The sequence below is a fragment of the Dromaius novaehollandiae genome, chromosome 14 (assembly GCF_036370855.1).
Source record: "Dromaius novaehollandiae isolate bDroNov1 chromosome 14, bDroNov1.hap1, whole genome shotgun sequence".
Classification (NCBI taxonomy): domain Eukaryota; kingdom Metazoa; phylum Chordata; class Aves; order Casuariiformes; family Dromaiidae; genus Dromaius; species Dromaius novaehollandiae.
The window spans coordinates 17506713-17529628 of record NC_088111.1 but is presented as its reverse complement, the minus strand read 5'-3'; the positions used below and the strand labels follow the sequence as shown (position 1 = coordinate 17529628).

Here is a 22916-nt window from a genome sequence, read left to right as displayed (position 1 = left end):
GCGGCGGCCCCCCTGTCCCAGCGGAGGTGGAAACCCCGCTTCCTCGGGCTCCGGTTTCGGAGCGGTTCCCAGGCTCAGGGGGCTGCAAAACGTCAGGCGCTTCAGGAGCTGCGGGTCGCTCGGAGGCGACCGAGCAGGGCGGCGGGGAGGCCGTGCGGGGCCGGGGCTGCTGGTGCGCCTCGGCCCGGGGGGAGCGCGGCCGGGAGCCCGGGGAGGCTGTGCAAATATTGACACAAAGGCGAAAGGGGGCAGCCGGGGAGGGAGCCACCGGGCGCCAAAGAAAAGGCGAGCTGATGCGTCAGCAACTGCCGGCGCGGGGCAGGGAAGCCGCCCGGCCTTTGTGCGCCCGCTTCCCTAATTGATTCATTAGTCCCTTTTTTTGTTGTTGTTGTTTGGTTTGGTTTGAATTGCGGGTGGGCAGTGGCTCCGGAGCGGTCGGATTCGCCCCCTCCCCGGGCACGCCGCGGCCCCGTGGTGGCCCCGGCCCCCCGCCGCCTTCCCGCACGCTGGAATTTTCCCACAGCAGCGGCCGCCGCCTCGAGCCGCCCGTCCTGCCGCGGAAGCGCCCAGCTGGGCTCCAAACGTGCCGCGGCCGCCGCGCGTGCTGCCACGAGCACAGCCTCCGAAGCCTGGCGCGTGGCCCCCGCCGAGCCCCGGGGCTCGCGCAGCGCCCCGCACGGCCGGCAGCCCCCACACCCGCACGGCCGGTGGCCACGACGCCGGCAGACGAGGCCTGGGCACGGCTCGGCCCTCCCGGGGCGCCTCAGGAGCCGGGGGCCGGGCGGGCAGGGTGCTGACGGGTGGGCCGGGGCCTGCGGTGCGGCCTGGGCCTGGGCCTGGACTTGGGGCCGGGCCGGGGCTGGGGCCTGGACTTGGGGCCGGGCCTGTGCTGAGGCTGGGGCCTGAGCCAGGGCCAGAGCCAGGGACGTAGCCGGGGCCTGGGTCAGAGCCGGGGCCGGGGCCGGGGCCGGGGCTGGGGCCTGGGCCAGGGCCAAGGCCAGAGCCATAGCCGGGGCCTGGGCCCTGCCCGCAGCCGCAGCCGGGCCCGGGGCCCGGGGCCGGGCCTGCGCCGCAGCCGGGGCCGCCCCTCGCGGGCCGGGCCGGGCCCGCCCCCGCCGCCGCCATGGACGCGGAGGAGCTGGACGAGCTGGCGCGGCGGCTGCAGGGCCGGGCGCTGGGCGGCTGGGGGCTGCTGCAGCTGGCGGCCGGCACCGGCCTGGCTGCCTACGCCGTGTGGGCCGCCGTGCTCATGCCCGGCTTCCGCCGCGTGCCGCTGCGCCTCCAGGTACCGCCCGGCCTGGCCCCCCCGGGGCCCCCTCTCACCCCCCCAGGGCCACCCAGACCCCCTCCTCCCCACCCAGACCCGCCTTGTCCCCTTCCCAGGGCTGTTTGGACCCTCGGCCCCCGGGCGCTGATGGGGACCTGCTGTCCCCCGCCCCCCTCGGCCCGGGGTGCTAGTGGGGACCCCGGTCCCCTGATCCCCTTGTCCCCTGACCCCTCGTCCCCGACCTGTCATCCCCCAGCTGCTGGCGGGCATCCTCTGTCCCCCGACCCCCCATCCCCTGAGCGCCCAGTCCCCCAACCCCATCCCCTGACCCTCTCACCCCCCCCATGCTGATGGGGACCCCCAACCCCATCCCCTGACCCTCTCAGCCCCCTGGTGTTGATGGGGACCCCCTTCCTCGGACCCCCTCATCCCCTGGGTGCTGATGGAGACCCCTGCCCCCTCCCCCCCAGGTGCTGACAGGGACCCCCCGCTCTCACCCCCCAGCTGCTGACGGAGCCCCCTCTCCTCCCCCCAGGTGCCCTTCGTACCGTCAAGCGCCCAGCAGGTTGCAAACGTGATGGCGCTGCTGGAGGGGCGCGCGGGGAAGACGGTGGACCTGGGCTCGGGCGACGGCCGGCTCGTAAGGCAGCACGGGTGCTCGGGGGGCTGCCAGGCGCCTCGGCAGTGGCTGCGCCCGCAAGGACGAAGAGCGCGCGAGGCACATCCCGGGGCGCCGGGGCAACGGCAACAGGGATCTTTGGGCCAAACCCCGCTTTGCCCTGTAGCAGCACAGCTGCCTGCAGCAGGAGGGTGCTGAGCTGCACCCGCCAGCGAGGGATCGCTGCCCCCCGGGAGCATTCCCCCTCCTTCCCGGCTTTGTAGCCAGGCAAACCATGCTACGCGCTGAGCCTTGCGGCCGGCTACGCTGGCCTGGGCTCGCTGCCCGCTCCGGCTGCTCCAGGGCGGGGGGCGCAGTCCATGCACGTGAGGGAGCAAGTGGGAGCTGCCCCGCAGCCCCTGCGCCCCAGGGTGAACACGAAAGTTCATTTTAGTTGCAACTCTCTTCCCCTAGGTAATAGAGGCCTATAAGCAAGGCCTGAGACCAGCTGTCGGCTATGAGCTCAACCCCTGGCTGTTGCGCCTCTCCAACTATCGGGCCTGGAAGGCGGGATGTAATGGGAAGGTTTCCTTCCTGAAGCAGGATCTGTGGAAGGTAACAGGTTGCTGGGCTGAGGACAGGGCTCTCAGCACAGCTCTGTGATCTGTCCGAGTGTGCTGGACGCGTGCGCTGGTGCCTTAGGGCAGCACCAGAGGTTTGGCCCACTCCTCCAAAAAGCATTAGTTGAAGGCTGCTGGCTCCTTTTCTAATCCGCTCTGCTCCTGGGAGAGGCACACGGCAGCCTCCAGCCTCCGCTCCAAGAGCAGCAGCCAGGGAAAAGCCATGCAGGGCATCCTCACTGACGGCCCCACACTGCTGCTGTTTTCGCAGGTAGCTCACACAATCCTCTCTCTCAGAGCAGCAAGGAGGCAGCTTTGAAGAGATGTCTTAATTATTGACTGCTGCTGCTGACATTCACTGAACTGCCAAAGATACGCTGTTAAAAAGCTAACTTCTTCAGAACAGATAACTGACTTGATAAAGTGCTACCAGGAAAAGCAGTTCTAGGATCTTGAGACAATGCTGAATGCAGTTTTTTTGAATGATGTACTTCTTCCACAGCTGATACCAGAGTGTACCAGCACAGACCCCCTTCCTAGATGTCCTTTAGCATCTTTGATTCCTTTGAGGTTTAGAACAAACCCTGCAGATTTTCTGACCGCTCAAATAGTTCAGAGTCCCTTGGCATCTCCCTGGACCAGCCCAGACCACACTGTGTTGCTTCTTTCATTCCCCTTTCTTCTCTTTTAAGGTGAATCTTTCTGATTGCTACAATGTCACTGTGTTCCTGGCTCCCAGCGTGGTAAGTCCATCTCTGTGGGGCCTGCTACAAGATGCTTACAGTGAGAACGCTATCTTGTTCTGAGCAAGCTTCTTAGATGTTTCTTAGAAAAGACAGAATAGCTGGAACATTGGCAAATGCTCTTTAAAAAATAAGGCCAAAAATAAAGAAACCAGAGGTGAAGAAAAACACAAAATTACACGTTGGAATAAAAAGCCAAACTGGAGTGTGTTTTTAACAATGCAGCCTGCTCCCACTGTGGCTGATGGACATGACCTTGTTCTGGGATCCTCCCATCTCCACATATCCTCCTGAGGGACCCCTGTGGGAGCACTGTCCCCATGTCCCCTGCGGTGCTCGCTACCTGGCACTCTTACTGGTCACTATGAGTGCCTGTTACAGTCAAACACTGCAAAATCAGTTTCAGTGCCACAAAATGCAAGCAAAGCAAAGCACTGAGTCTTCTGGAGTGCTGAGAACTGGCAATAAGTGTGGGCCTCACTGCATGTAAGGAATAGCTCAGCATCACTTGAATTTGTTCCCAGTCCCAACTACGTGTAGGGCTAGAATCAGCCCTGCCTGTTGGAACAGGCTTCAGTCAGTGCTGTCTGCTTGGGACCCACTAACCATGTTGAGAGCGTGCTAAGGCGGCTGTTTTATATTCCCTGGTGGCACTACCATGAGGAGGTCACATGCGGCTGGGTCTCCAGGTGGAGATGCTCCAGGGAAACATTTTCTTGGGACACTAAGTTACCTTTCAGAGTGTCCGTCTCTGAATGCAGAACCACAAGCATTGGTGTTTCAGGCTGGCACCATCACCAAAGCCATTTCCCTGTGCCAAATTCAACCCCAGTAGCGGACAGACAGCCTAGGACAGAGCATGTGGTACAGTGCTGTGCTGCAGAGTCACTGGAACTATGTGATTATTTTCTAAGGCCTTTTGGCTTTGGCTGTCTCTCTGTCTCCCCAGAAACCTCCCCTAGCTGCCAAGCTCCTTGCAGAACTCCCAGATGAGGCCCGAGTGGTGGCTGGACGCTTCCCCTTCCCATCCTGGACCCCAACCAGCACCGTTGGCAAGGGGCTGGATCAAGTCTGGGCCTATGACATGAAGGAGGTGCGGCAAGCAGCACAGACCAGCGCGGAGGGAAGCCCAGTCTAACGGGCAGCGCATTCAGAGTCTGGCATTTCAAGGGTCACCAGCTAAGAAGGGGTAGGGATCGGAGACGCTGTCCGAGCCTCTCCACACCAGTCTCAGCTCAGTGGCCCAGGATAGCAGCGAATGGGGGTGTGAGCGATGCTTTGCCAGACTCTCCTGGAGACTCGCAGGATCACAGCCCCTCCTTGTTTTCCAAAGTCTGGTCAGTTTGGGAGAACGGAGGGAATTAAATCTAGAAATCCCAGAGTTACCACAGGTTTCAAGGGCTAAATCTTCAGTGCCTCTTTCTGTATGTTTGTTAGTTTATTTGTGATTAATTTTTCACAATAAATATTTGGACAGGTCTTTCTTTGAGACATTCACTCTGCTTTTGAGCTGCAAGGTGATTCTGGAGCCAGTGTGCCCCCTGCTTCAAGCTTTGCTCCAAAGTCCTTTGGAAGAGGGCTCAGGATGGCATGTGTCCACCTCTCCACCAAACACAGAGAAATAGTATTTTCCCACCGTGAAAGAGCAGCTGATCCCCTCTGTCTAACCTCTTAGAGCCCAAGTTTAGCCTGAACCATCCCTGGCCTCATCCCTCACAAGCTCCGGAGGGAGCAGAGGCAGAAGCAGTTAGCCCTTGGAGTGCTTCGCTTTGGGTCTGACCTGGCAGAAATGTTACCGCACCATCCCAGCCAAAGGCAGGAGTGGGAACCTGTCACTGCAGTCGTGCAGTAAAAAGCTGCCTGGGAAACTGACCTCGTGTCCCCAGTTGTGCTGTGCTCAGGGAACATCAGAACCATTCCTACAGCTAAGGGGTCAGAGGATAGACAAGACACAGTTGTCTTGTCCCATTTTAGTACTGTTAATTTGAGACTGAGAACACCCACGTGGTTTCCTTCTCTGTGTGTCCCAGCCCTCAGCCAGGGGATGAATACTTGCCTTGGCCAATTCACAGAAGGGAAAGCTTTTAAACCCTGCTCTTTCCTCCAGTTCTGCTGCTTCTTGGAGGCATGGGTAAGAGCTATAGTTCATGGCTGATGGTCCTTTTGGATCTCTGCAATAAGTGAGTGTCAGCGGCCCCAGCACTGAGCGCACGTGGTACTTCGCTGCCAACAAGTTTCCTTAAGCGGAGGATCTCCTGCTTGTACCTGCAACAGGGAAGCAGCAACATGATTCCCTATGTGATCACGACCTTACTGATAGCTCACTCACAGGTGCAATCAATTTAAACACAGACACTCAGTTAAGGCATGCCAGCCAACACACAGGCACTGAGCCACACTGAGAGCTGAGTCCTGACAGATACAAACCCCCAGCTAACATTCACACACTGCCCAGCAGAAGACGAAATACACCAGTAAACTTTGGGACATGCTGGATTCCTCCCAGTTTTCCCTTAAGAAGACATATTTATGAACTCTGCCAGGTAACGGCACCCGTGACAAGCCCAGGAGTCTGAACCAAACTTACAGCTGCAATGGCTACTGAGTTATGCCAGGCACTGGGTTGGACTGCTGCTTTGCCAGATTGGTTCTGGTTGTACTTGCCCTTCCTTGCCCTAGCAGCTGTTCTCCCCACTTCGGGGCATGATATGCCAGTGAGAGAGGACCTTAAATCAGGGTCTGCTAGAAGGCTTGGGATTTTAGGCAACCTCTCCCTTTCCTTAGCTTCCTCCAAAGGACGAGCTAACAGCAAAAGAGACACGTCCCTTGGCAGGCCAGATGCTGCCCCCTCTACCATGCGGAAGGACGGATGGCGCCAGCTGCCCGCACAGCTGGATATACTGTGTGACACTAGCTGTGCTGGGCAGCGCTGTGGGAAGGCAGCAGCGATGTCAGGTGCTGACACAGCAGTGGGCATGGCAGTGTCTCTGGCAATTAGCCCTGGAGATAAACTTGGAGCACAAAGCAGGGAATATATGAATGGGAATCCTTCCGTCTCACCTTGCAAGATGCTTATCGATGTATTCCTGCAGCTCCGACACCTGTTCCTCCGCCACGACTGCCCGAGTCAGCAGCTGGCTTCTCTCTGTCTCCAAATCCTCCTGGAGGCGTGAGAAAAGCATGAAGAAAACAGGGAGCTCTGTGAGATGGGAGTGGGGTGGCATGGTTCCTCCCCTGCCAGGCGATACCAAAACAGAGGCTGCCTCATCACCCAGCCCTGACACTGCTTGGCATTAACCTACTGAAGCAGCCAGAAAACTGATGTGCTTAGAGAAAGAAGGCTGGTGACGATAGCCCAGCTTTCTGCAGGCATGGCCACCCCATGGCATTAGCTGGGCGGACCAGGTAACCACTCCCTGACCAGACTGCAGGCATGAGGGCTAAGGCCACCCCAGGACACGCAGTAACCCCTGACTGCCGAGCTGCTATTCATTACCCTGGAGAACTCAGAGGCGGACTGGTTTTCAGATTTGGCACTCGGACACAGAGAGCTTTCACACCTTTCAGCCAGCAGCTTGCAGCAAAGGGAAGTGACCTTCCCGTTTAGATAAAAACAGTTTGGTTTTCACACAGCGTCTCTGGGCAGTAAATCACCATCTTACTAATTGCACAATCCCCGTTTCACTAAGAGGATCTGAGGAGCAGGTGGAGAAGCAGCTTGACAGAGGTTACCCCCAAGAGCCACAGCTGAGCCAGGAGTAGGACCTGTTCCCATGCAGCACTCCAACCACTCAGCCACACTGCCTCCCTGCTTTTGGCTTTATCTAAACTGTGTTTAACTTCACTCAAGTAGAAAAGATCACAACTTTTCTTCTGGTCACTGTGGACCGAGGAAGCCATGGCATGGAAGTGGGCTCTTGGCACATCTAGCCTTGCCTACAGCAGGACATTGTACCTCTGTTCCATTTCCAAAGCATTCCCCCCACTTTTCTGTACACGTATGGCAGTCAGCTGTGTCAAGGATCCCAATATCTACCCCTCTCCTGAGCAGGTCTCACTGCTGCGCTTGCTGTCAGACAGCAGACCCCTCCTCAGCCAAGCTTGCTCGCAGCAAACCTCACCATCGTCTCATGGCTGCTGATGAAAAGAGCTCTCCCTGCGCCTCAGTCCCAGCTCTGGCCACCTACCAACATCCTTTCACCCAGGGAAAACCAGACAGGGAAGCTGATCTAGGTTCAAACTAGACTTCTGGTGTTTCGACCAGGTTAAAAGCAGATCCAGTTCATTATACAGATACCTAAATGCTTGCGCTGAAACAAGGAAGGAGGCAATACAGGCCAGGAATGAGCAGCTATAGGGGCTGGTCTACTTCTTCCAGTAGCAGTGAAACTACAGCCTCAACACACCACTGGCCATAGACCTGCTAGAGTCACCTGGTGCACTGAGTCCAAAGCCACAGCAAGACACTGCGGAAAGCCTCAGAGCTCCAGTCTAGAGCAGCATATTGGCCACACTGAAGCACCTGGCTGGGGCAGCAAGTCTTCAAAATGTGAAAAAATGCTAAGCTCGTTTTAGATGAGCTGGGAGAGAAGACCTGTACCTGGGTGGTATGTGCAAACTCCCGGAGCTGCTTCCTGACCTCTGCCCAGCCCTCTTCATCCAGCTTCCTAGGAGAGAGAAGCAGATTTCAATCATGCACAGCCATTCAAAGCCAGCTCATCTGCATGTCACGCAGCTCTGTATGGGGGCCGGACACACGCTTGTCCACCAGACCATAAAGCTCAGAGCTCAGAGCCTTTTCTATCCTGATGCCCCAAACTTCTTTGGGGCATGCAGTGCTGTCCCTATGCCCAGAAATGAGAGTCACAGCCCTTCTGCCAACCTGGAATTCCCACTGTGATGGCTGGATTTGTTCCAAGTTCACATCAACATTCATACATCAGAGAGGACTCCATGCAGAAAGTGTCATTAACCTGACACTGTAGGACTGAACTTTATGGAAATAGAGAGCAGAGTATGATCAATGCCAAACGCTGGCATTTTTTTTATGTTTCTCAGTACAAACCCGCTCATTCTGAGCGCAAAATGTGATAGGTGAGCTGTCTGTGCAGTCTAACCGTGGGAAAGTTCTTCCTATTCTGTCCTAGTTTGAATAAGCAAAATACAGGTCACATCTGATGTTCAGGGAATTTTGATTGTATGAACTGAGGAATGCATTGTGTTCAAACTCTGCAGCCTATAGATTGGAGAACAGCTTCGCTGGGACTGCGAGAGTTCCCTCTGGTGGCTGCGATCGCCCAGTCCAAGTACCTGGAAAATCATGGCTGAAACTTCATGGAAGCAAAGTTAAGAGCACAATAAACAGGAAAAAGCACACATCTGATAAAGAAGAGAAACACAGCAGGCATTGTAGCTGAAGTACTGTGTTAATACCAGCCTTCATTCCTCTAGTTAGAGGAACAAAGTAACAGCAAGGGTAAAAAACATCAGGATACAGAAAACAAACGTAAGTATGTAGAGTCTCTTGACAGCTATAAAATCTTAACAAGATACAACACTAAAATACAGGTACTTCTCTCTCTTGCTCCTGTAACAAGTCTGTCGAAATTAATGCATCTGTTCAGAGACTGCAATTATTGTTTAGCATGGAAAACGTGGCAGGGGCTGGTTAGGGCTCAAGCTTTTCTCTGAGCTACTCCAGAGCCCAGTGGCTCAGGCACTAACTCCTCCGAGTTGGAATCCAGTTACCAAAATATCTCAGGTTGTTTTTGCTAGGTTATCACATTTTAAAAGGCAGAAAGATCCCAGCTCAGATTTCTCTTACACTTTGTTCTCTCTCTCCGTAACTGTGGTGGGTAGAGTTTCAACAGAATAATGGAGCAAGGAGAAGGGACTACTCAAAATTAGCAAATAAATGGCACGTCAGGAAATCAGGGAGGTATCAGTACAGAGCCATCTAAGTGTTCCAGCCCCAGCTTCTGTATTGGGAGGGAGGAGAAACAAGACCTTCCCAACTCAGTGTTGTTTCACTTGCCTTTCTCAGGCTGTGATCCACCAAAGCACTCAGGCGTATGCTTAGTTTCGGCTTCTAAAGAGATCAGTGGGACTAAAAACATGATTAAATCAAACACGTGCTTAAGAGCTTTCTTGGATCAAGGCCCAAATGACCAACTCATTTCACCACAGGAAATGCTGTATTGAGATGACAGCTGCCTTTTCCTCTCCGATGAGTCCCTATCAGCTCTCCTTCTCCCTATTTATTACCTTCTCCAAGTAATGTAGAAGACTTCTCAATCCATAGAGCAAGGAGCATTCAGAATTACAAATATGCCAAGAAACAGGCAGGACTTACTGCTCAGGGGATAGCCCAAAGCCAGAGGTTTCTCTCAGTCTTTTCTGAAGGGAAAGAGAAAACAATATATTCTGTAAGCATCAAACCACTGCAATCTTGCTACAGTCCCTGTCACTTTGAAGCAAACAGCACAAAATATCCTAGCACTCTTAACAGCCACCAGTGTCCTGACAAGGAAGTGATCTGCAGGACAATCTTAAGGTTTAGTGTCTCCCACCCTCTTCATTTTTAAATAAATGTATCTCATGCAAATGAAGAAACACACCTCTGCCTGGCCAGAATCAGTGGAAGGACATGGATCTGACTGGCATGTTTCTGAGTGTGGTCTCCTGGTCAGTTATTTATACATGCCAAGCCAAAAGCCTTCCAGAACAGCAAGCCTTGTCCTATCTTCCTGGTCTTTTATGAATATGTTGAGTCTACTGGCTTGGCAGCTCTCCCTTAACATCTGCTACTCCCCAGCCCTCCCAGAGCTCAGTGATGCCAACCTATGGAGCTGCCCAGCTTCCTGGATCTAACTATAACTCACCCCTACACAGCAGAGGTGCAGCAACGATGGGGCTGCTTGGACAACCTCTCTCTTCCAAGAATTAGAAAGTGAGTGAGCACTACCCATGTGTGTCACAGAGACACAGCAAACACTTAGGGAATGAGTAAGAAAGAGGAGAGATCAGGCTGAATCTATCTGCCTGGGAGACGTTCCCCCACCACCGTGGGGTTTCACTGCCACGGTAAAGTCAGCAGACCAGCCACTACCTTCTCCTGCAATTCATGCAATTGCATCTCCAGTTTTGCTTTATCCTGCCGCAGCCGGTTTAACTCCTGGGTTGTGTTTGTCAGCAGCTCTGGGTCTGTGATGGAAAAGTGGAACTCAGCAGGGCCAGAGTCCATATCGCTGCTGCCCAGGCACTGGATCTGCTCTCGCTGCATCCTGTAACGAGCCAAAGGGGTTAGTCCCTAGTAGCTTTGGTTAAATAACAGCACTGAGTGCTGCTGCTGCTGATGGAGGTACCATTTGCTTAGGACCTCCTGGCTTCTGGCCAGGACGAGCCAGCAAGGGATAAGTGGGAGAGCCCAGTAGCATGCACAATATTCCTGGGAGTATTTCTGAGGGAAGCTTGTCCTAGAGCTATTTGTGGCTTTTATGCCAGAAGCATTGCTGCTGCTTCCCACAACGCAAGCTGCTGAGAGAACCGTGGAGCAGGGCTGAGAGCACTGCAGGGAAGGGTTGTGAGGTAGGAGTTATTTGGGGTACTGCTGCATTTCCACACCAACCAGCACGGAATCAGTCTCTCACCACAAATTTTACATGGGAAAAACATGCACAGAGCAGCTCCAGTATATTCCCAGAGCAACCTGACACATAGCCAGAGACACTCTGCTCCTGGCTTTTCAAGAGTACAGAGTTAAGCATGGACTTTGGATCCTCTGCTCCACCTGGGAGCCCGCTGTTTGCCTCCCTCTCAGCAGTGGGGCTGGGTGCTAGTGCTACAGAGCACTTCCAGAAGGTCCTCAGCAATAGCTGAAGAGAAACAGAGGGAGCCTGGTTCCTGGCTCAGCCTTACCTGTAAGCAATCAGCAGGTTTTCATGCTTCTTGACTAAGTTTCTCATGCGTTTCTTGTAGCCACGTGCCGCTCCAGCTAGCTGCTCTTCCCGAGACTTGTGCGAAGCCTTGATATCCTTCAGCATGCCGTCCACAAAGCGTTTCATGTAAGCATGATTAGCTGGGCCTTTGCTAGGCCCCTTCAGGTTGCCGGATTTGCTGTCCATGTAGTCCTTTGAACATAAAGAGAAGGAAATTGAGATGACCAAGTTATTCCCTAAGACATTTAACCCATTTCCCACATGGAAGATCCAGGAATATTTGTGATAACAGCACTTAGAATAGGGTGTATCTTCCATTTTCTAAGTGCAGGAAAGACTAATTAACTTCCATCGTGCCCCTTCAAGGCAGAGAAGGCAGCTGTGCTACATTAGTGACTGGTCTAGAGAAATACAAGTCAGCCTTAGGAACTACCATCTCTCGCCCTGCACTCTTTCCACTGTGCCCTGCTCTCTCTCCGTTAGCTAGGAGATACTTTAACATTGCTCTGTTAGAAACACAACTATTCTTACAAGCAAAAATTCCTTTGTTTACTCTCCCGATCTATCATCACACTGTGTTCTCCGGTACTGTCCTCGTCGCTGCACAGCAGCTTTTGCCAAAAACTGCTTACTGCTACCTAGGACAGGGGGATAGAGGGAGACCTCTTTTCAGTCACTGCTGAATATAATCAGGTATCCGGGCCTGAACCTGTCTGAAACTCTGTCTTTGTGCTGAGTCCTCAGCATGCTCTGTAGGCCCTACTCTATGTCAAAGGTGCTTGTTCCTATGGTGGGGCCCAGGCACTCGCGTTACACGGTTCTGTAATCGATCACGGAGGCTGGCAAAGCTTCCTCCGGGGCAGCAGCAGAGTCACCATGGAGTCAGCACACCGAGGCGGTAACAAAGGCAGCAGTGGCATCGTCTGGCCTGCCGAGGGAAGTTGTCAGGGCAATGGAGATTAGAAGCCAACTGGAAGGCAGCCACAATAAATAAGAGGATCTTTCAGTTCAAGAAATCTGACCAAGAAAGAAAGTCCCAGCAGAAACCCACAGACTGTTTGGTGGGGCCATACAGGAAACCTGGGCTAGGAGGGGGGCTGGCATCTCCTCCCCCAGACTAAGCTGAGGGCACAACCGGGCCTCCCAGAGCCTGACCAAGAGAGACCCCTTCCAGCTGCACGCACGGCTTCCCAAGCCCCACTGCTGCTCCGCTCTGCAGCCTAGAAAGGAGGGGAAACAGCAGCAACCTGCAAGCAGCAGGCAGCCCTGCACCAGCAGGAGAGCCCTCTCCAGGCAAGGAGAGCCCTTGGGGCTGGGGGTACCCACCGCCAGGTCCTTGATGTACTGCGTGAGCCGGGAGCGGTACTCCTCGTTCAACTCCTTCAGCCTGAGCTGCAGCCGGGAGTTCTCCGCCTCCACCTCCTGGAGCTGGCTCTGGGAGGTGAGCAGCACCTAGGCACAGCAGACACACACTCACCGCAGCCCTCACCTGCCAGCCAGGCTGGGAGCACTAACAGCCTCAGTAACAAACAGAAGGGAACTTAATTTCAGATATTCAATTCCACTAGAGCAGAGAGGTTGGGAAAGGCCTGGGTTTTCACAGAAGCCTTCTGGAAATGTTTACGGTCCATATTCTTCTGCTACCCAGTCATTTGCAATTCTCCCTAGGTGATTTAACCAAGCCTTTCTTTTCACCAGCAGTGAACAAAATTCCTCCCACCAGCTGTGGCAAGGAGCACGTCCCATTGTGTACACTGTACATCTGGAGAAGCAACCTGCATAGGGAGGAGCAGCTTGGTACGACAATCTCTCTGGAGAGGGAGACTTGTTGGAATACCTCCAGGACTAGACATCCATTTCACTGCTATCTCCAAGAAACTACATGCATTGCACTCAGCGTCTCAACCACAGGAGGAGTGGATGAGCAGGGCCAGTCCCGGAGCCTGGACTGGAGCTGGGGATTGGAAGGGGGCCTGCCCTTACTGCTGACTGCTCCGCCAGTTTGTGCTGGGTGTCGCGGATTGCTCTCTTTGCCTCCTGCAGCTCCTTCCCCATTGTGACCCTAGGCATAAAGAAAAGGTGTGTTTATGTTAAATCCCTGAACTGCTCTATAGGCCACTACAGACAGCTTTGAGAAGAAAGTCACTACTGAGTGACAGAAACAGCTAAGCAGCAGGTGCCAGCCACCATCGGATACATGCTAACCAGACACCACAGAACTCTTGCAACTGAAGGTAAACGTCCTCCCGACTGAGAGGGCACAGTTCTGTTCAGCCCCTGCTGTGACAGCCTTCGCCAAGACACTAACCCCGTCCCAGCCTGTTGATGGAAGAACAGCTGTAGGGATAAGGTCTAGGACTCGGGAGACTCAGGATTCATCTCTGGGACACATTCCCCATGCGTGCCATTAAAGGTGGATCTTTCAAAGGTGCATAGGCCATTCAGATACCTAAACATGACTGACTTTTAAGCACATCTCTAACTCTCTTAAGGTCCTTGAAAAGATCAGTCTGCTTCCAAGCATCACTTCTTCTAAGGATGAACAGTCATTTCCCACCCTGTACCCACCCACCAAAGGGATGCTTCCTCCACTTCTTTTCACAGGGATCAGATTCTGCAGCACTGAGCTCCTTAAATGCCCAGCCAGACAACAGAAGGACATGCCCTCAAACACTCACACTCTCTCTTCCAGCTTCTGCTGCTGCGAATCATAGGTTTTCTTCATTTTTTCAAGCTCCACTTTTATGTGATCTTGGTTTCCAAGCAACTGAGAGACAAATGAACAGGAAGATGAGATAGATGGCTGAACTCAACAGAGGGATTCTTGAATGGGGGAAAAGTGAGGGGATCTTCCAATTGAGCAAAAGTCCAGTTGCTAAGGGAAATACAGGGAAAAGGACAGGTTTAAGTGGGAGTGATCAATGCTCTGTAACACACCAGAAGCAGTGTTTGATCTGAAGATAGGCCACCTGGTGCACAGGTGTCACTCCAACAAGTGAGATTCTCTCTTCTTCTTGGGAAGAAGACTTCTTCTTCCCAGGAGAAGTTGTCAGTAACTCGTGGTGGAACCCAAGCCGGTATCGCACAGACTGCAGATGGGAACGAGGCAGGAAACATCTCTGTGCTCTTTTGGGTGCTTTATCACCACCATAGTTTTCAAATAATGGCACATTCCCAATACTCTGCACTGCTCTCCAAGCAGCCTCAGAACCAGCCAGGAGCACCCCTCTACCCTGCCAAATACTTCACTGGAGTGCCTCTCGAGACACTTGGCCAGGAAGTCTCCCGACACTGCAGCTTTGTTCACTTCCCCTATTTTCGGTGCCCTCTTCTCCTATCTCCACTGATCCTATGGTTCTCCTAACCTGCAAGAAGAAAAAGAGCAAGTCTCCAAGCAGTGCTGAGCACCGCCACTGGGCCCTCTTCTCTCTAAGATGGACACTCTCTTCGCAGACATGGACATGTTACCTTTTAAACTCCTGCCTCTATTCGCCCAGTGGCACTGACTGAGGGAACCCTGCCTCAGTTTTTCTCTGCCCAAGAGCTGGAGTTATTTTGGGCTCATTTCTTCATTACACAGCTTAGAAAAAGAAAATCAAGGCATCAGATCATCCACAAAATGCAAGTTAGTAAAAGGCACCGCCCACTACATTCTGAATAAACACCCCCCTCCGCTTCCCCAAGGATCCAGCAGCCCCCACACACTCACATTTCTCTCCAGCTTTTGCCGCTCATGCTCAGAGGCAACTACATCTTCTGGCTGTTTTTAATAAGAGACAGAAGAAGGCACCTATTAGATCCCTGTTCTCCAAAGACCTCAGACCGGTGACACGGGCAGAGAGGTCCTTACCTTCACCTTCCGTGCAGACAGACGGTGGACCATTGCACGCACTCTTTCCAGCTCAGCTGAGGATTTGTCGTCCCTGGTGTGGGAGTGGTAGCGGTTGTCTTGCGTGTGGGGAAGCTTGCTCCTGGCATTGGCCAGGTTGAGCAGTTCTAGGCTGAGCTCTTCATTCTTCATGACCTGCCAGGTCAAACAAGAAGGAATGAGCTTCTGAAATCCTGCCTCTCCAGCTCTGCACGCTGTTTGTTCAGCACGTACGCACTGCTCTTGGTGCGTACACAAAGCAGGCACTCACATCCCCTCCTGAAAGCAAGTTTTATTTTTAGTTCTCTCTCATATGTCCAAAGATATGAGTGGATTTTCTAATTCTCATGGAAATGCAGGACAAGTATCATTGCCAGGCATCAGCTGTAGAATGCAGGATCATTCATTCACACGTAACCCTACTCCCTTGGACCGTCTCGCTCTCACACTCCCATTCAGATACAGATCCTTGTGCCAGTACACCCCAGTGCCAATCCTGTCCTGGGCACAGCTCTGCCAACACCTCTCTGTCCTGACCTACTGCCTCCCTTATTACTCTATTTCTGTACTCCCCACACAGCTTTCCAGCACTTTGGGGCATGTCTTTTCCTGAACAATGCCTTCGAACAGTGCTGGACTACATAATGTAACAGAGAATGGACAAATATCCATCCATCTAGGCTGACGCCACCCAGCTAATTCCAGTTTTGTTTGAATGCATACCTCCAGAAGCAGACAGCCCACAGTACCGTGTAGGCAGCGAGATTCAAAGCAGTGCTGGTGTGAAGTGACACATTTCCAAAAGATAAAGAGTATCTGAATGAGAAAGGCTCTGTTACAGGTGATCTGGAAGGAACACTGGGGGAATTCATGTCTCACGGGAGGGTTTCTATGTAGATAACAAAGCTTTGATGGGGTTTATGACTTGGGACAAGCTTGAGTAATTGTTACCATGGCAGTGAATCGGGAGGATGGGAGGCAGAGGTCATCTGAGTCATCCCTGTAGAGAATAGCTTATCAAAAGATAGCACAGGGTGGGCTGAAGGAGTGAGAAGAGGAGAAAAGAGACTGACAAAGAGGTGAGATATACAGCTGTGAAAACTGACAGCTACGCAGAGACAGGCTGCTTGTTCTCTAACTGAAAACGATCCATATGCAGCTGTCAGTCCTGACAATTTGATCAGAGGGGGTCACACAGGCGCAGAAGTACCAGCTTTTTTGGCTAGCAAAAGAAAGAGGCAGTCCCAGGTTTGTGATGGGCTTCTCTGCCTCCCATGTGCTCTAAACCCTGGCCCTCCTCCAAGGAAAACCCCAGTATGGCACTGGTTCATAGCCATTTGGGTTCCCTCCGATGGCCTCACTTTGCATCACTGATACAAACTGTGTAAGCTGCTGAACAAAAGAGGAGGAGGAAATGGAGAGTTGAGAAAAGGTCAGACTCTTGAAAAGGAAGAATTTACAGCAAGTTAGAAAACAGGCACAAAGTGACTGACTGGCATCTTATGCAAGACACTTCCCCAGGGACAGGAAAGGCCAACTCAGCCGGTCTCATTTGCCTCGGACGGACACAGAGCGATTTGTGAATCAGGACATACAATGGGGGTTGTAACAATTCAGAGACTCTAACTGTTCCCGTACAAGGGACCATGAATGAGCTTGCAGAGCTGCTTCTGTGCCAAGCAGCCATGACAACATATTGGCAAGGTCACAAGTAGCACTTGTAATTGGGAATGTGTAAAAGGTTCATTGTCTCCTAAGAAGAGCGCTGAGGAAGGGGAGGGGGCAGAACCGCAGGCTGCTATTGCCATTTCCTTTGGGAAAGTCCACACGGGGAAAATAATGAGCAAGAGGCCCATACTGCGACAAGTCCTAACCTGCCAAGTCGCAGTCTCTTTTGCTTCAGGCAGGGATATTCAGTAGTCAGAGCCAAGAAACTGGGGTAAAATCCCGATCCTACCAATTACAGCCAAGGATTTCAACTTTGGCTTCTGATCTCTGCTTCGCCACTTTTTCGGATGTTATCCAGGCAAATAACTTAATCCATGTGCTTCACTTTTCTCTCACATAAAATGGGGACATTGATACCTAACTTCCTGGAACGCTCTAGGATCCATAAGAAAACGGTACACTGTTACCACTAACCTTTTAAAACCATCATTTACAGATGTCAGCAACCTGAAAATCCAATTTTTGACTAACATACTGCATCCCCTCGGGGACAAGAAGTAACTAAGATTACTAAATGCTGTGAAATCCCTGTGCGAGGCTGGCGGCTCTGTGTCTCAGCAGCTTGCTGCCTTGCTGACAGTCAGCTGCACGCATTCTGCCTCGTGCTCCTGCGGGATATGCTAAGGACAGGAGAGGGGGTTCACAACCCTGCAAGTAGCTGAGCTTGCCTCCTCGTAAGAAATTACCACATCTCAGCTTACAGGAGACAAACGATAGTGTGCGTGAGTGTGCTCTTCATGCATTCCAGCTGCAAGGTGTAGCAGATTAGCTTAGACTGGCTTTTTGGTTTCCAGCTGGAGCAGGCAAAGAGCACATACATCATTCGGTGTCATGGTCATGCTAAGGGGGGTAACTTCACAAGAGTCACTAACTCACTTATTTGCAACTGGATGATCATGATGTCACATATTCCTCTACCTGAGCCCTGCAGAAGGATGTTCACCATAAAAAGAGACTGGACAGGTTGCAGGGAGGCAAGAAGGGGCATGGACAAACAAGCCTGGCGTGGCTTTGTCAGCCGTGGGGTGACGTTCAGTTGCAGCACGGCTTAAACCAGCGTGCCGGGTCCCGGCCCCACATCTTTCCATCACAGCTTGCACAGCGCCAGCACAGCAGGCTGTGAGACTACACAGTAAACGAGGCCATGAAGCTGATACAGCTGAAATATCCGCCAAGGAAAGCAGGGAGGAGTGTGTTAGTCTCCGAATCCATTTTGAAAAGGAGGTGAGAAAGAAGGTGGGGGAGGGAGGGAGGAGAGGAAGGTCTAGTAAAGTAGCTATTCATGCCAAAGAAATACACACTTAGATCTAAAAGACCTCAGTTAATATTCAGTAGGTTAACAGTCACCAAGAAATTCTCTATATTTTTAGGGACAATCAGTGATTTGCTTATGTTCCATCTTTTTATAAATTAGTCAACTTCAAAACTTTCAATCCCTTTTTGCCACCACATGAAATGAGTGACTACAAATCAGTTCACAGGCAGCCTATGAAAACAATGCAGAAAAAAAGGAAAACAAAGTACGCTGGAAATTAAGAAGGACCTGGAGTACACACACTCACAACAGACCTGCAGGGAACTCCTCATTACTGCCAGTGATGGGGATCTGGGATAATGTGCAAACAGCAAGACTCTGACAACAGGGTACCCAGAGCAGCATGTCACGCAAGTCAGTGTGGACCCGGCCCTTTCTGTGAGCATGGGATCAGCACTGTCCCTGTTGGACCAGAGCAGGTTCTGCAAGCCCTGCTCCAGTGTGACACACTGCATGAAATCCTTGGGCCCGGAAAGCAAAAGAGCCATGTTCAAGCTAGGCTCTCTCACAGCTAATAAACCTTACTGGACCTGAGCTAGCTCTGCAACTTGGGTAAGCAACCCAAAGTCAACTGAGTTGTCCGTAGGTCCACCACAGGCCATCTCACCTCTTGGTCAAGTTCTTTGCCTAGCGCCAGGTAATTGCTTTTCAAAATGATGTACTCATCCGCCAGCTCCTTCCGATTGGTCTCCACAGCATGCAGACGTTCCTGCAAGGCATCACGCTCCCCGGTGACTTTCTCACTGGAGAGCTCCAGCTCCAGCACACGGTTCTCCAGGGCCAGGATCTGCAGTGGGGAGGCAGTAGATTTAGGCTATGTTGCAGGGACCAGCAGCAATCGTTAGGCATTTATTTGGTCAAACTGGTTCTTGCATGCTACGACTCAGAGAGAGATGAATTTCACGTGAGTTTCATGGACCCCGGGGCAGTGGGGGAACTCACTACTCTAGCTAAAGCTACAAGATTACTGCAAGCAACAAGCAAAGATGGTTGTGTAACTAAACTGCAGTGCTGGGTAAAGGTATCTGACAGAGCCAAGATGGGCTACTTCAACTTTTACATACCATATTTTTCAGTTCAAAGTTCTCTGTCTCATACTGCTCCCTCATTTTGTTTGTCTCAATCTGGAGATCAATGAGGTCTTTGGAAATCTAGGAGAGAGAAAGGACATTATAAAGGCCATGGACTGCTTCTTAGGCCAACATATTGTTTCAACAGGTCACGCGAGGGAATTTAAGCCCAGAGACTCAAGTACTGAAAGGACCCACAGCTGCACCTTTTACCTGAGCAAAAGAGAAACACTGCAGAGAACCAGGGACAGCTTCCAACAAGGCTGACTTTTGCCACTGAAGCATGCTGCCCCTCAGACACACCAAATAAAAAGGCAAGTTTTCCCTCAAAGAGGAAAGAGGAAAGAGAGACAACCCTGAGGTCTTGGCCTATTCCAGTAGGAAGAAGTGTGAGAAGCTGGCGAGACAGTTGCCAGTCCTACCTTATTCCAGGCGAAACACTTAGAGCAAACAGGAGAGCCTGGGCTGTAAGGAACACATCCCCTTCAGAGAGAGGCACTGACATTTCTCACCAGATTTTCCACTGCAGAGCTATTGGGCTCATAAGGCTTCATAGCTCAGTTCTCTCCAGCTCCCAAAGTGCCTGCATTACCTTCAGTTTTTCCTCTTCACTGAAGACCAGTCTGGTTGACGAATCTGTTTTGGAGCCAGCCAGCTTCCCCATCCTCTCCTGCATGTCTCCAAGCTTCACGTACAGCCTCTCATTCCTATCTTGCAACTGCACCTGGAAACACAGAACAGCTCCAGCAGCTGGTGCCAGTGAGCACAGATCTTCTCTCCCTCCTTGCTATTCTCCCATCGCAGTACAGAAGGGAAAAGCACAGCCTATCCAGCAAGAAAATGCTGCTTTTCATAGCTTTAACAGATTGTAGATGGGGTTGTCAGCTGCCATGTTCCTCCTGTAATTAGGATTCATTCTCAGAGTGCTGGTTCACCAACCAGGAAAGGGGCTGCAGATTTTCATACTTACACTTTCATTAGTGAGATGCTGCACTTGCTCTGCCAGAGCACTTATGTCCTCGTTCCCTGCAGCACTTCCAAAATCCATGTGTTCATAGGCTCAGTGCTTGGAGGCCAGGATCTCTGCAGGATATTGGGCAGCCAGTGACTGAAGAGCTAAGGAGAAGTCTAAGGATCTCTGTGAGAGCTACTTTTTCCTCTAGGTACAGCACAAGGAACGTTGCTATCAACTTTGGTTGCTAGAGGGTGTGGCACCCACCCTGAACTTAAGTTGGAGCAAATTATTACACTCGCCCCAGGCAAGTCAGAGGAAGAGAAGTGACACTTTTCAGGGGATACCCATATTCCTAAAATAGCACATAGCAGATACTTTAAATGAGGAGCTTAACACAGCACTCCCAGTGAAGTAATACAGACCGCAGGAAGCGCTACTCCGTTTATATTACACATAGGTCTAAACCTCAAATCCATGCTATAGGAATGGCCTCAGTCTCAGTTGCAGGGATCTTTAGAGAATTTCAGATCTGGATATAAATTTCACAACGGGGCCTGTCTCCCACGAATCAAGCCACTGGTTTCAAGGTTGTCCAGCAGCATCTAATATCAACTTGCTTTCATGCAGCTTTTTCCTCGCCTCTACAATACTTGTATCTCCTGTGTCATCAAGGAAAGACAGTAACACAACTATGAAAGGCCAACGAGCAACCCAATGGGTACCAGTGTCTTTGAGCTTTGACCAAGATACAGCCGAAGAAAGACTCTCCCAAACTTATCAATTAGCATCGGGGATGCTCTGTAGAAAAACGGGTGAGTTTTAAAACAAAACATACACTGAAATAAACTCCTACAAAAGGTAGTTACATGCTGAGATTAAAAGACCTCCCAGGACATATGAAGAAGTTACCTGAATTGAGTGGTACCAGCAGTTCCTCTAGGAAGCTCTGCTTCCCCTATAGCTCTGTCAGTCATTGCCATAGCTGAACTTTGTCTCACTGCAGACTCAAAGGAATTTGTACCAGCTCGCTAGTCAATGTTCACTCATGGTTAGAGGCATGTTGAACTCTGTTTAGCCCAGAGTGCACTATATCTGGTTTGTGCTGGTCTATACAATGCTGCTGACAGCAACTGGTGAACTGGGCCTGAACAGGATACTTCCCAAGCGTGTACTAAATCAAAACTGCAAGAACAGAACCTCTGACACAAGACCCTAACAGTGAGTGTAAGACAAAATGGATAATGCTGGGAAAACTTGGTGAATGACAGTCACGGGGTAAAAGGGATGCCAGGCCTTATTCTCATTTGAGCCTGTTTGCTCTGCTGCTTCTGCCAAGCACATGAGCTTAGGTAAGAATTTCTCTCTTACAGAAGAAAAGCTTTGATGATACAACATTCAAAAAGAAGGCAGCTCTGAATAACTCTCTAGTATCTGTTGAAGCTAAGACTATAGAAGAGGAAGACAGGGGACTGTCTTGAGATAAGCTTTGTGCTGAGCAGAATGTACTAGCTCTTCACCGCTGGCATCTGGTCCAGGTTGTTGGAAAAGATTCCCTAATACCTCGGGGTGGATTTCACAAATGGACACGGAAGAGAGACCAAGTTGCAGAGCCTTTTGGGGGCTCAGGGAAGGATAACCTAATGAAACAGGCAATTAGGTCTGATTTTTCTGCAGAACTTAATAGCCCTTAAATAATTTTATTAAGGTAATGAAAGCACTGATGAGAATTCGCAGTGTCTTCATACCCCCTGCCTAGCAGGAAGCCAAATTCACACACCGCCCACGGGCACGGGGATACTTGGAAGTCTCCAGTGGGTGCTCTGGCACGCTAATGAGAAGGTCTGAAGCTCTGCTCCCCAGACACACGCTGTCTCATGCCCGCTCTCCATCCCAGCCCTGCCCTCTGAGGACAGCCAGCCACGGGTGCACGCAGTGGTTCAGGGAGGCACAGGCAGGCTGGCTCATGCCATGGCGCTCAAGAGACAACCAACCCCCCCTGCTCCCATCGCTGGGCAGCTCAACACCAGCTCATCCAGGAACAGCTCACCCAGGTCCCCAAAGCCCAGGGCAAGAAGCCAAGCAGCACGCTCCCCAGGACGGCAGCAAAGCAAGCCACTCCACCAGGCTACAGTGCCCACGCGGGGGTGCTTGTGTGCGCCCCGGTGTCTTGATTTTGCGCTATGTTGTGGAAATGCAAGAACAGTTAAAACATGGGAAACGGCAGATGTTGTGCGAACAGGAGTTTCAAATTCTTACAAAACCTTTTTCCATCGGCTGCGCAAACTCACTTCTCCTTCCCAGATCCACGACCCAGCACAACGCAGTGCTGAGAAGCCATATGAGAACACATATCTATGTGTATTGTTTATGATACTACAGTGCCTCTGAGATCCAGTTGTGAAGCAAAAACATGATCGTGCCAGGTGCTGTACCAGCACCAGACAAACTGGGAACACAAAGCAGATTTTGTGCTGGCTTATGCCACACACAGCAGATCAGGCAATGATGACACTTCAGCATGTCACTGGAAACAAAAACCTCCATCACCTCTCAAGGGCAAAAATAAGGGTAAAAATATGTATTTTCCATTAGTCCCCACTAAAGAGGCAAAACGCCACTGTTGTACCGGGTTTTGCTCTCGCTGCTGACCGCCAAAGGCACCTTCGGCGCTGCAGACGAGGCGGCGGCAGCGGCTTCGAGGCCAGAGAGCCTCACGCCGCTGCAGCCCTGCAGCGCGGCCACGGCCCCACCACACCGACGCTGCGAGCACGCAGAGCGCAGCCCGGCCCCGTCGCTGCATCCCGCCCCTCCCCGG

The 22916-nt window shown here is 52.0% G+C and overlaps 2 protein-coding genes across 3 annotated transcripts in view; one reads left to right on the top strand and one right to left on the bottom strand.

Moving 5' to 3' along the window:
• Positions 1–4708, top strand: part of ANTKMT (adenine nucleotide translocase lysine methyltransferase) — an 11523-nt gene extending 6815 nt beyond the window's left edge. Inside the window, exons 5-8 of the mRNA XM_064520492.1 lie at positions 1803–1907; positions 2340–2480; positions 3178–3228; positions 4178–4708. Of these exons, the coding sequence (XP_064376562.1) occupies positions 1803–1907; positions 2340–2480; positions 3178–3228; positions 4178–4366 (486 nt within the window). The 3' untranslated portion in view covers positions 4367–4708. The remainder of the gene's footprint in view (positions 1–1802; positions 1908–2339; positions 2481–3177; positions 3229–4177) is intronic.
• Positions 4637–22916, bottom strand: CCDC78 (coiled-coil domain containing 78). Of its 2 annotated transcripts, XM_064520484.1 has the most exons (16): positions 21011–22916; positions 20117–20229; positions 19739–19870; positions 19141–19227; positions 18684–18863; positions 15016–15189; positions 14875–14925; positions 13844–13932; positions 13149–13227; positions 12492–12617; positions 11146–11357; positions 10337–10511; positions 9581–9624; positions 7829–7895; positions 6289–6389; positions 4637–5493 (listed from the first exon to the last, which is right to left on the bottom strand). In XM_064520484.1, the coding sequence occupies exons 2-16, from the start codon at positions 20192–20194 to the stop codon at positions 5367–5369; spliced, it is 1722 nt and encodes a 573-aa protein (XP_064376554.1). In that variant the 5' UTR covers positions 20195–20229; positions 21011–22916; the 3' UTR covers positions 4637–5366. The 2 variants fall into 2 exon arrangements, with proteins under 2 accessions (XP_064376554.1, XP_025952229.2); XM_026096444.2 differs by having other exon boundaries at positions 20117–22916.